This window comes from Coregonus clupeaformis, chromosome 23, assembly GCF_020615455.1.
Source record: "Coregonus clupeaformis isolate EN_2021a chromosome 23, ASM2061545v1, whole genome shotgun sequence".
Taxonomy (NCBI): domain Eukaryota; kingdom Metazoa; phylum Chordata; class Actinopteri; order Salmoniformes; family Salmonidae; genus Coregonus; species Coregonus clupeaformis.
The window spans coordinates 59,186,187-59,199,364 of NC_059214.1; the positions used below are offsets into that span (position 1 = coordinate 59,186,187).

At 42.2% G+C, this 13,178-nt stretch overlaps 1 protein-coding gene across 1 annotated transcript in view; it reads right to left on the reverse strand.

The window, feature by feature from the left end:
* The window catches only part of LOC121577441 (phosphatidylinositol phosphatase PTPRQ-like), a 51,200-nt gene that overhangs the window by 22,247 nt on the left and 15,775 nt on the right, over positions 1 to 13,178 (reverse strand). Inside the window, exons 5-8 of the mRNA XM_045206491.1 lie at positions 11,251 to 11,359; positions 7,867 to 7,981; positions 489 to 558; positions 206 to 405 (exon numbers count right to left, since the gene is read on the reverse strand). Coding sequence (XP_045062426.1) covers positions 206 to 405; positions 489 to 558; positions 7,867 to 7,981; positions 11,251 to 11,359 — 494 coding nt within the window. The remainder of the gene's footprint in view (positions 1 to 205; positions 406 to 488; positions 559 to 7,866; positions 7,982 to 11,250; positions 11,360 to 13,178) is intronic.

Below are 13,178 nucleotides of genomic sequence, written 5' to 3' on the forward strand. Positions count from 1 at the left end.
AAAAATACTGGAGGCCTGTAGCATTGCTCTGTTTGGACTACAATATTTTTTCTGAAAGTAAAAAAAAAAAGTTTAAAATGCTAATCTCACATCCGTCACAGAGGACCAAAGGTAAAACTAGATAGTCTTGTTACCGATATGGTCAGAGTATCTCTAGACAGACAGAGAAAGAATGAGAAAGACTGAGAGAGACAGACATACGTACGTTGCAGTGTGGTAGCGCTACGGTCATGATTTCCTCAGCATCCAGCTCCAGCATGCGGACGGTCTGACCGGTACGAGCGTGTTTGGCTTTAACTGCAAACTTGGTGATCAGACCGTTGATGCGGAGCGGCAGGAACCACGTGACCACTACGAACGTGTGGTTCTGAGCAAACGCTGTCAGGTTAGTCACCAGGCCGGGGGCTTGAGAAAGGGATAGACAAACTAATGTCATTGTCTGTGTGTATAAGTGTGTGTGTGTTTGTTTGTTATTATTGGATACCTACGGGCCTCAGCAGTTTTGATGTACAGAGACTTGCTATAGGGTCCAATACCAGCAGAATTTTCTGCTGCAACCTAGAGAGAGAGATCAAATCAAATGTAGAGATAGAGAGAGAGAGAGAGAGAGAGAGAGAGAGAGAGAGAGAGAGAGAGAGAGAGAGAGAGAGAGAGAGAGAGAGAGAGAGAGAGAAATATATATGAGTGAGAGAGATAGAGAAAGAGAGAGAGCGAGAGATAGAGAAAGAGAGAGAGCGAGAGAGAGAAAGAGAGAGCGAGAGAGCGGGTGAGAGAGAGAGAGTATTAATCATCATTACTAATTCAGGATTCAGTCATCAGATCTCCCCCATATTAATCTCTACCAGCGATCAGGAACGTTTACTGATGCAACAGCCACACAACACCAGGCAGGCAGGTACACACACACACACAGCATCCCACTGCTAGCTTGTCTTTGAAGCTAAGCAGGGTTAGGCCTGGTCAATCCCTGGATGGTCCATGCTATCCGGGATCCTTGGTAGGTACCTACCCCCCCCATTGAAGTTTATATTTAAAATGGTTAAGGTAAGGGTTATGGTTAAGGTTAGGCTAAGGGTATGGGTTAAGGTTACGGTTTAGGGTAGGGATGTCCCAAGGATCCCAGATAGCACTAACCATCCCTGGATGGGAGACCAGATGATGCTGGCTGTGGTGTTGGGGAGGCCAGATGAGGGCCCTATTTCCTCTAGTCCTAAAATAAATATTCACCCATTTTTAATGTATATACTTTTTGTGCATCTCTGAGCGATTCCCGGGGTCATTTCATGTGCATCTGAGGTATTCGCCATTCAAGCTGGCAGAAATATAGCCGGTATGACGAGTTTTGCATCATATGATGGGTAACTACTGTGTAGAGCAGGGGTGGGCAAACTCTTTGGCTCAATGGCCACATCGGGATTTAAAAATTCAACAGAGGGCCGCACATTTTTAAAAAAACCAATTTGTTTGTCAAAATCAATTTTGCGGGCCAGAAAAAGGGCAGGTATTTGAAAATATATAAATCCATTATAATTTCTACATACTTTCTATCAAGCTTTAGACAATCAAGAGTGGCCTGGAGTGTTTTTTAAACCCAAAATAATAATTTCCCCCCTAAAATAAAACATAGGGGTTTTACTCAAACCTCCTGCGGGACGGATTGAATGGGCTCGCAGTCCGTAGTTTGCCCAACCCTGCTGTAGAGAGTGCCGTCTTTTAGATGAGATGTTAAAGTGAGGTTCTGACTCAAATAAGATAATGAAATGGCTCCATTGCTATGAAAATAGAACAGAGAATATTAATAGAAGCCAGAACAGAGAAGATGAAAAATCCAGGAAGAGAATAGGAAAGAACGGATAGAGATGATTAGATGAGGAAGAGGACAAAGCAGCACATAGCCTGCTCAGCACTGCTGGGTGTGCTTATAGGCGGCAGGTATCTTAGTGGTTAAGAGCGTTGTACCAGTAACCGAAAGGTTGCTGGTTCTAATCCCCAAGCCGACTAGGTGAAAAATCTGTCGATGTGCCCTTGAGCAAGGCACTTAACCCTAATTGCTCCTGTAAGTCGCTCTGGATAAGAGCGTCTGCTAAATGACCAATTTATTTATTATATTATTTATTTATACTGTACACATTAGTAACGTCTGGTAATGTGATACACACACATTCACACACACTCCCTTGCCGCTCATAATAAACTGTATTAAGATCATTAAGGATTCATGCATTCTGAAAACTATTAACCACTATCACACACACAGCATATTGACAGAAGACTATGTGGAAAAAGAACAGCATGGCTGATCCATAGATCTGTTTACATGATCAATAATTTAATCACAATCAATTATTCAACCAGATCAAGATAATAGTTTCCCCGCCGGAGGCATCTGCCCAGAACACATGCATGCATGGATGCACACACACGTTAGGGTAAAGCTAGGCCTCAAAATGAAATCTTATGAGATATGTAATATATTGTCATAAAGCGTTTCATTATAATGACAACATTCACCTAGGAACTCACTTGGTGAAGGCCACAAGACTGAAAACGAATGAATTGAACAACCATGTCTCTGTCACTAACAAATACAGTCATGGGTGGTAACTCTACAATTCACTCGAAAAGGCAAGGCACACTGGGAACTTATATTGCAGACGTGGCTTAGTGGGTGGTCACCCAAACGTTTCAAACTGATACAATTCAAATCTGGAACCCCTACTGCAGTGGTCACCAACCTTTTCTGAGTCCAGATCACTTTCTGAGCCAAAATGCAAGTTGAGATCTACCGCTCAGATTTCTTTTTAACATGACTTAAAAAACGTAAGCCTATGCAACATTGACCAATTAAAAAGAGTTCTGTAGCAATGAGGTTTGTGCAGTAGGCTATAGGCCCAATACATTATCACTGCATATTGGCTATGCTTGAATTGCCCTGCCAATGTTTTCTTTTTGTTGTTGACAATTTAGAAATCATATTTCAACATTTTAGGTATATGATCACATTGGTATTATATCATTTGTTGTATTACTTGTGAGGCACAGCTGAGTGAGCATAATAATTTGCTCTTTTTTTTACTGGACTGATGGCCTGCATCTGATGGTCAGTCTGAGGGGAGGGAAGGAGCAGCGGTGAGGCTGCCACTCACCTCTCCTTCCGCGGAGAAAAGGGGACACAGTCTTCCAACTGATGGCGAAACTTAAGTCACACTGCATTATTTCTGCAGCATACACCAGTTCATATAGTTACTCCTATTCCCAGAGAATGTGAAATATTCCTAGATAGTTAAAATACACAAATAATAACAAAGCAAGCTTATCGAAGCACTTTGCTATACTCATTCATTGCAGCTGCAGTGGTGATTGTAGCGTGAGTGGAAGTATGGAGAGCGTGCATTTGATAGCTTATAAAACTGTTGAACAAAGTGTTGACAGTGCTGAATAGCTTAAACATGAGCTTACTCATAAAAACACTAGCACTGTGCTGTATTCGTTGAGTCTCTCTCTAGTCATGGTTTTAAAAGTTTTGAAATCTCACTTTATCAACATTGCTGTCCGTTCAAGGCTTCTTATTACAGTCTATGGTGCGAGGAAACTGTGCAGACACGTGATCTGAGCTATCTGATTGGCCAGCGGTAGGCCTATAGGTGCACTTGATTTGCCAGGTAGGCGGAGTTCTACCTTCAGACACATGAAATGGTTCAAAATGGGAACACTTTGCCTTCCTGGAGCTAGGGCTGCTGAATCAAGTGCACCTACTGCCAACAGCGCGAAACGAATAAAACAAATAGGAACGCAAGGCTTTATCGTTGGGTTTTTTACAAAAATGTTTTGTGAGCGGATAGGAATAGCTTGGAGATCGACCAGTCGATTGCGATCGACTGGTTGGTGACCACTGCCCTACAGGGTCACAGTGAATCTATCGGTTTTAGTAATGACTACAAAATCACTTACAGTAACTGTACTCAGATATATTAAGTGCCACGGGTTTCCTCAAAAGTTTTGAGTAATGAAAGCACATTGGGGTTTACAGTGTACTTATTTGTACTGATCAAATGCAGGTGTTTCAGCCTAGCTCAGTGCTTTCTGTGGTGGTGGGGCAGCCAGCGGAAAATACGGAGCGGAGAGGTTGGTAATGTTCTCTAGTTGCGGCGTGATTGGCTCAGTGTTCTGTCACTCATGGGGACACTATGTCACCGCAAAATCTACGGGGAGAGCTCAAAAAATTCAAGCCCATTGGGTGCTGCCATAGAGTTACATTAGAAGTGCCCATCCAAGAAGGCTCAAGGTCATTGGCCACAGATAAAATGACGTCAAATCACGTTATATCTACAGTAGCTATGATTGGACTGATCATGTCAACGTCATACTTTCAAAATCTTAGCTAGCAAGCTAGCAGTCATCAGCATGAATCAAGTCGACAATCTACTGGCAAATCCTTTTCAATCCTTGTCATATAAATAGAAATGATTAACAGAAATTATAGATAAAACGTATCGGTGCTCATCGGACATAAACATTACACAACAAGTTGAAAATCACAAATTCAACAATGAGCGGTTTGGAAGGAATCAGTGGCTAACTGCAAGCATTGCAAAGCAATCACTAGCCTGCTATTCAGTGGAGTGGATATGTGTCTCTTTTCCAAGCTTAAAAGGATAAACATTCAACATTGGCCATGCTGTCTATCCAGCATGACTTCTGCCGCATTCAAAACAACTTGAAACTCGGAACTGGGAAATCTCAGACTTCAGTGAGTTCAAGACAACTGGGAACTCTGAAAAAATGAGCTCCGACTGGGAAAATCGGTTTTGAACGGTCATCCAACTCGGAATTCCAAGTCGGGAACTCAGGCCTCTTTCTAGAGCGCTGACCTGAAGATCACTAACGTCATGATTCAACCTTGTTTTTTTCATAGTTCCCAGTTGTCTTGAAAGCACCATAAATCCAGAGAATGGCAGACTTTGATAACAAAGTTTGATGACAAAATTTGCCCATGAAAGATTGCTGCGCCACCTTCCTGTTCAAGTGAGCACAGCACAAGAAGTTGAGTCCAAAATGTATTGTATGCTGCTGCATAAATGATGTAATATGCCAGGGAGATATGTATACTGTAACTAAGAAAGTAATACTAAGTGTATGTTGTGTAGTAAGCTGTTAGTAGCCCATGTGCCTTTTCCCCTCATAATTTAGCCTACTGTTCTGACTTGGTGGTGCACAAGTAGCATATAGCCTGTTTTAGAGAAATGTCATTATCGAACATTGTAAGGGCTTTAATTGTCTGCTTATATGCCCCCTTTATTTATCCTACGGTTCTGACTTGGTGTACAGGGAGAATACTGTAAGAACGGCCCATGTTCTGAATTCTATCCCTGTACATTTCAAAAGTGCTGAACAAATAGTTATATTGACTACATCCGTCCTAGCTCGCTCATTAATGTCTTTATAAAATGACGGATTGCCTCTTATCCGCATGTCGTCCCCTTATGCCATAGTTTGTACATCTCAATTGTCAGTAGAAACCACATTTGTTTAAGAAAGTCAGCCATATCAGCAATGCTTTTTTTAAGGCAGTAATTGAGGCTGAATGAACTGTTTCGCTGCCAGACAAGGCTCCGCTGATAGCCATGTGTAGCGGTGGTAAGGTGTTGGGACTGATGTTGGGACTCTGCTGTTGGGGCAACTTTATGTAGGCACTAACAGTTTTTGGGCACCGTTTGTCACCGTTATCGTCCAATGAATGTACAGTGCATTCGGAAATATTCAGACCCCTTTTTCCAAATTTTGTTACGTTACAGCCTTATTCTAAAATTGATTAAACTATTTGTTCCCCTCATCAATCTACACACAATACCCCATAATGAGAAAGTGAAAACAGGTTTTTATAAATTTTTGCTAATGTATAAAAATGTAAACACAGAAATTCCTTATTTACATAAGTATTCAGACCCTTTGCTATGAGACTCGAAATTGAGCTCAGGTGCCTCCTGTTTCCATTGATCATCCTTGAGATGTTTCTACAACTTGATTGGAGTCCACCTGTGGTCAATTCAATTGGATATGATTTAGAAAGGCACATACCTGTCTATATAATGTACCAGAGTCGACAGTGTCGACAGTGCATTTCAGAGCAAAAACCAAGCCATGAAGTCGAATGAATTGTCTGTAGATACCCCAACCAGAAGCCATGGATTACAGGCAACATCCGCATTGAGCTAAAGGGTAGAGCTGCCGCTTTCAAGGAGCAGGACTCTAACCCGGAAGCTTATAAGAAATACCGCTATGCCCTCCGACGAACCATCAAACAGGCAAAGCGTCAATGTGTATAAGTGTTCCCTCTGCCCCCTTGTCCTTTGTGAGTGATTGTTCGTTGTGAGAGTGAGTAGCTTGGTTGAGCTACTCTTTACTTGTATGCGGCCAAGGTTGATTTTCCCTTGTGCTAGTTTCATTCTGTCGCTATATGCGCTACATTATTGTACACTGAATAAACTCTTGATTTCGGTGTTTTACCTCCTGCGCCTGACTCCGTCATTCACACCTCATCACATAAGGTCTACACCTGTTGTATTCGGCGCATGTGACAAATACAATTAGATTTTTATAGCTCTGAGACAGGATTGTGTCAAGGCACAGATCTGGGGAAGGGTACCAAAAAATGTCTGCAGCATTGAAGGTCCCCAAGACCACAGTGGCCTCCATCATTCTTAAATGGAAGAAGTTTGGAACCCCCAAGACTCTTCCTAGAGCTGGCCACCCGGCCAAACTGAGCAATCGGGGGAGAAGGGCCTTGATCAGGGAGGTGACCAAGAACCCGATGGTCACTCTGACAGAGCTCCAGAGTTCCTCTGTGGAGATGGGAGAACCTTCCAGAAGGACAACCATCTCTGCAGCTCTCCACCAATTGGGCCTTTATCGTAGAGTGGCCAGACGGAAGCCACTCCTCAGTAAAAGGCCCATGACAGCCCGCTTGGAGTTTGCCAAAAGACACCTAAAGGACTCTCAGACCATGAGAAATAAGATTCTCTGGTCTGATGAAACCAACATTGAACTCTTTGGCCTGAATGCCAAGTGTCACGTCTGGAGGAAACCTACGGTGAAGCATGATGGTGGAAGCATCATGCTGTGGGGATGTTTTTCAGTGGCAGGGACTGGGAAACTAGTCAGGATCGAGGGAAAGATGAATGCAGCAATGTACAGAGAGATCCTTGATGAAAACCTGCTCCAGAGCGCTCAGGACCTCAGACTGAGGCAAAAGTTCACCTTCCAACAGGACAACAACCCTAAGCACACAGCCAAGACAACACAGGAGTGGCTTCGGGACAAGTATCTGAATGTCCTTGGGTGGCCCAGCCAGAGTCCGGACTTGAACCCTATCGAAAATCTCTGGAGAGACCTGAAAAGCTGTGCAGCGATGCTCCCCATCCAACCTGACAGAGCTTGAGAGGATCTGCAGAGAATAATGGGAGAAACTCCCCAAACAGCCAAGCTTGTAGCATCATACCCAAGAAGACTAGAGGCTGTAATCGCTGCCAAAGGTGCTTCAAGAAAGTACTGAGTGAAGGGTCTGAATACTTATGTAAATATGATATTTCCGTTTTTTATTTGTAATACATTTAAAACCAGTTTTTGCTTTGTCATTATGGGGTATTGTGTGTAGATGGATGAGGGGAAAAAACTATTTAATCCATTTTAGAATAAGGCTGTAACGTAACAAAATGTGGAAAAAGTCAAGGGGTCTGAATACTTTCCAAATGCACTGTATTGTTTAGTGTTGTGTTGTGTAGTGGCCTTGCTGGCATGCATCAAAAACAAGTTTGCACCACCAAGATTTACATGCTAAAATCGCCACTGGTACTGATTGAGTGTTACCTTGATGTTATAGGTAGATCCTGGTAAAAAGAGGTTGAGGAGAGTCTCAGGGACATCCAGGTGTTTGGGCACCTCTTTGAAGGTGGTGTCTGGATATGGACACATCTCCTTGTACCTGAAATTCAATAGAAACACATTTATTTAAACACAAGGTGATATACAAACAACTTTATTTAAACTTAATTTAGAAGTAAATACTGGTGGAATATCAACATCCTATTCCCCATATAGTGTTATTCGTGGTCCTCTGTAGCTCAGCTGGTAGAGCACGGCGCTTGTAACGCCAAGGTAGTGGGTTCGATCCCCGGGACCACCCATACACAAAAAATGTATGCACGCATGACTGTAAGTCGCTTTGGATAAAAGCGTCTGCTAAATGGCATATTATATTATTATTCCCGACCCAGATTAAGCCTACACTGTAAACTCCAATGTGCTGTCATTACTAAAAACCTTTGAGGAAATCTGTTACACTTAATATACACTACATGACCAATAGTATGTGGACACCTGCTCGTCGAACATCTCATTCCAAAATCATGGGCATTAATATGGAATTGGTCCCTCCTTTGCTGCTTTAACAGCCTCCAGTCTTCTGGGAAGGCTTTCCACTAGATGTTGGAACATTGCTGCAGGGACTTGCTTCCATTCAGCCACAAGAGCATTAGTGAGGTCAGGCACTTATGTTGGGCGATTAGGCCTGGCTCGCAGTCGTCATTCCAATTCATCCCAAAGGTGTTAGATGGGGTTGAGGTTAGGGCTCTGTGCAGGCCAGTCAAGTTCTTCTACACCGATCTCGACAAACCATTTCTGTATGGACCTCGCTTTGTGCACGAGGGCATTGTCATGCTGAAACAGGAAAGGGCATTCTCCAAACTGTTGCCACAAAGTTGGAAGCACAAAATTGTCTAGAATGTCATTGTATGCTGTAGCGTTAAGATATCCCTTCACTGGATTTATTTGATTTATTAGGATCCCCATTAGCCAACGCCAATGGCGACAGCTAGTCTTACTGGGGTCCGACATATCACGAAAAATACATTACAGACAAAATACTTTACAATTTACATACATTTAAAAACATTAACATGTAGTGTGCGTGTGCGTGTGCATCTATCAGTTACACATACATGTCAGTACATACACACAACAAGTAGGTCACATGGGGGAGAGGCGTTGTGCCGTGAGGTGTTGCTTTATTTGTTTTTTTAAACCAGGTTTGCTGTTCACTTGCGCTATATAAGATGGAAGGGAGTTCCATGCACTCATGGCTCTGTATAATACTGTATGTTTCCTTGAATTTGTTCTGGACCTGGGGACTGTGAAAAAAACCCTGGTGGCATGTTTCAAGTTTCAAGTTTTAATGTCACATGCACAAGTACAGTGAAATGCCTTTCTTGCAAACTCAAAACCCAACAATGCAATAGCTAATAACAGTGTATTACTAGAAAAAAAAATAAACACGAGAAATAAGAATAAGAAATATGAAATACACAATAAAGTAAGTAAGTAAGTAAGCATACTATATACAGAAAATATTTAAAAAGTAAGTTCCAATACCATATTTACATGTACAGGGATACTGGAGCGATGGAGATAGATATGTATAGAGGTAAGGTGACTAGGCAACAGGATGTAAGATAAACAGAGTAGCAGCAGCTTGTATGTGAATGGGTGTGTGGGTGTGTAGAGTCAGTATAAATGTATGTGCATATTATGTGCGAGTGAGCAAATGATGGAGTGAATGTTTGTGTGTGTGTTGGAGTGGCAGTGTGTGTGAGTGTGTAGGGCCTTGTGAGTGTGCATAGAGACAATGCAAATACTGAAATAAAAGGTAAATAAAGATGCAAGGTAACCTCGGTCCGTGTAGCTATTTTGTTAGCTATTTTTCAGTCGTATTGCTTGGGGATAGAAGCTGTTCAAGAGCCTGTTGGTGTCAGATTTGATGCACTGGTACCTCTTGCCGTGCGGCAGCAGAGAAAATAGTCTATGGCTTGGGTGGTTGGGGTTCTTGACGATTTTCCAGGCCTTCTTTTCACACCACCTGATATAGAGGTCCTGGTGAGGTAAGTGTGTGTGTCAGTGCAGTGTGTAAGTTGACTATGCAAACTATTTTGAATTTTTGGGAATTTCCAACAAATTAATGTTTGTTATAAAAACAAGAAGTGACGCAGTCTGTCTTTCCTCAACTCTTAGCCAAGAGAGACTGGCATGCATAGTATTAATATTATCCCTCTGATTACAATGAAGAGCAAGACGTGCCGCTCTGTTCTGAACCAGCTGCAGCTTAACTAGGTCTTTCTTTGCAGCACTTGACCATATGACTGGACAATAATCAAGATAAGATAAAACTAGAGCCTGCAGGACTTGCTTTGTGGAGTGTGGTGTCAAAAAGCAGAGCATCTCAGCTTGAACATTTAAGTAACGCCCCCACTAAGCCACGCCCCCAATATAATTTCCCAGTGTGCCTTGCCTTTTCGAGTGAATTGTAGAGTTACCACCCATGACTGTATTTGTTAGTGACAAAGACATGGTTGTTGAGTTGCAGTTGAAATTGCTAATCAGTGTGCCGATGCCTATATCACTTATCAGACGCACGTGATCAATGATATCTGAAGCTTGTTTTGTTGAACAACCGTCTGATTGGTTTGGTAGAAGACTGAAAGGCTACGCTGCGTACGTGCTACGGAGTGTGGGACGTCGTCTATAATCATTTGGCCATGCTTAATTATTTTGACCAGCAGGTGCCACTAGTGTACACTGTGTTGATCAAAGCCTTGAGTAATGAACATATTTTCAACACAATTGGCTGGAAATCCTCAATGCTTCAGGAAGCTTCGTTTCCCCATCACTAGTGATGTGTAATTCCTATAGGATATCCAACAGTTGAAATTTTTATTCACCCCAACCTGCATCCATAATGACTGCCAGTGTTAGAAACAATGTGAGGATACTACCTAAGCCATTTAAACTGGAACAACCATTTCAGTAAAAGGTGCAAAAGAATATAACTAAATTAATGGATTAGTTTAGAAAAATGTATGTTTTTATCTTTGTGTAGCATACAATTAATCAATCAATCACTCAATGTACATGCAAAAACACAGATATTATAAACAATTTGCTGGGTAAAAAGTTAATTTGTTATCAAAACTTTTAAAAATGTAGTTGAAGTGACTTCTCATTTAGTTTTGAGTCAGTATCACAAACATTTTAAGTAATAATGACTTTTCATTTACTTTGAGTTCAACTCACTAGAAGTATTTGAGTTAAAAATGCCTTCTGGTTGACAGTGTACTTCTGGACTAAAAGCATGACTAATAGATCATCTACATTACAGTAAAAGCAGTCCAGGAGTAGGCTTATTCTGGGTTTACATCATACCTGATCACATAACCGTCAATGGGAGAGTCAGAGGGCATGGTCCAAGACAGAAGGATCCCATTGGAGCCCACCCTCTCTCCCTCTAGATTGGTTGGAGGGGATTTTGGGGCTGGAGGAGGAGGAGGAGGAGGAGGAGTAGAAGAAGAAGACAAAAAATAAGAAGAACTGTTAAGGACATATTCACCAAAATCTCCTGAAAATCTATTAGATATGTCATCATAAAGCATCCAATCCATACATAAAAGTCCTTAACAAGTAAGTCCATTCAACAAATTGGGAGGATGGTGAGAGATGTTGTGAAAGATAGGGGTGACCGGGGTTGTTGTCACACATTTTACTCTCCTGTGTATTTCTCAGCACCAGTATATCTTACAAGACTCTTTTCAATATTAAGATAAAGTCCAAGGTCTTGGGTTGAAATGGGGAACTCTTTAATCCTCATATCGTATTCCAACATGGAATTATAAACCCTTGAACACAACCAGCCCCATCATGTCACAATGTTTGCTAGTAGCTTATTCCTTTTGTAACAGGGAACGAAGCAATATACCATATACAGTGGGGGAAAAAAGTATTTAGTCAGCCACCAATTGTGCAAGTTCTCCCACTTAAAAAGATGAGAGAGGCCTGTAATTTCCATCATAGGTACACGTCAACTATGACAGACAAAATGAGGGAAAAAAATCCAGAAAATCACATTGTAGGATTTTTTATCAATGTATTTGCAAATTATGGTGGAAAATAAGTATTTGGTCAATAACAAAAGTTTCTCAATACTTTGTTATATACCCTTTGTTGGCAATGACACAGGTCAAACGTTTTCTGTAAGTCTTCACAAGGTTTTCACACACTGTTGCTGGTATTTTGGCCCATTCCTCCATGCAGATCTCCTCTAGAGCAGTGATGTTTTGGGGCTGTCGCTGGGCAACACGGACTTTCAACTCCCTCCAAAGATTTTCTATGGGGTTGAGATCTGGAGACTGGCTAGGCCACTCCAGGACCTTGAAATGCTTCTTACGAAGCCACTCCTTCGTTGCCCGGGCGGTGTGTTTGGGATCATTGTCATGCTGAAAGACCCAGCCACGTTTCATCTTCAATGCCCTTGCTGATGGAAGGAGGTTTTCACTCAAAATCTCACGATACATGGCCTCATTCATTCTTTCCTTTACACGGATCAGTCGTCCTGGTCCCTTTGCAGAAAAACAGCCCCAAAGCATGATGTTTCCACCCCCATGCTTCACAGTAGGTATGGTGTTCTTTGGATGCAACTCAGCATTCTTTGTCCTCCAAACACGACGAGTTGAGTTTTTACCAAAAAGTTATATTTTGGTTTCATCTGACCATATGACATTCTCCCAATCCTCTTCTGGATCATCCAAATGCACTCTAGCAAACTTCAGACGGGCCTGGACATGTACTGGCTTAAGCAGGGGGACACGTCTTTCACTGCAGGATTTGAGTCCCTGGCGGCGTAGTGTGTTACTGATGGTAGGCTTTGTTACTTTGGTCCCAGCTCTCTGCAGGTCATTCACTAGGTCCCCCCGTGTGGTTCTGGGATTTTTGCTCACCGTTCTTGTGATCATTTTGACCCCACGGGGTGAGATCTTGCGTGGAGCCCCAGATCGAGGGAGATTATCAGTGGTCTTGTATGTCTTCCATTTCCTAATAATTGCTCCCACAGTTGATTTCTTCAAACAAAGCTGCTTACCTATTGCAGATTCAGTCTTCCCAGCCTGGTGCAGGTCTGCAATTTTGTTTCTGATGTCCTTTGACAGCTCTTTGGTCTTGGCCATAGTGGAGTTTGGAGTGTGACTGTTTGAGGTTGTGGACAGGTGTCTTTTATACTGATAACAAGTTCAAACAGGTGCCATTAATACAGGTAACGAGTGGAGGACAGAGGAGCCTCTTAAAGAAGAAGTTACAGGTCT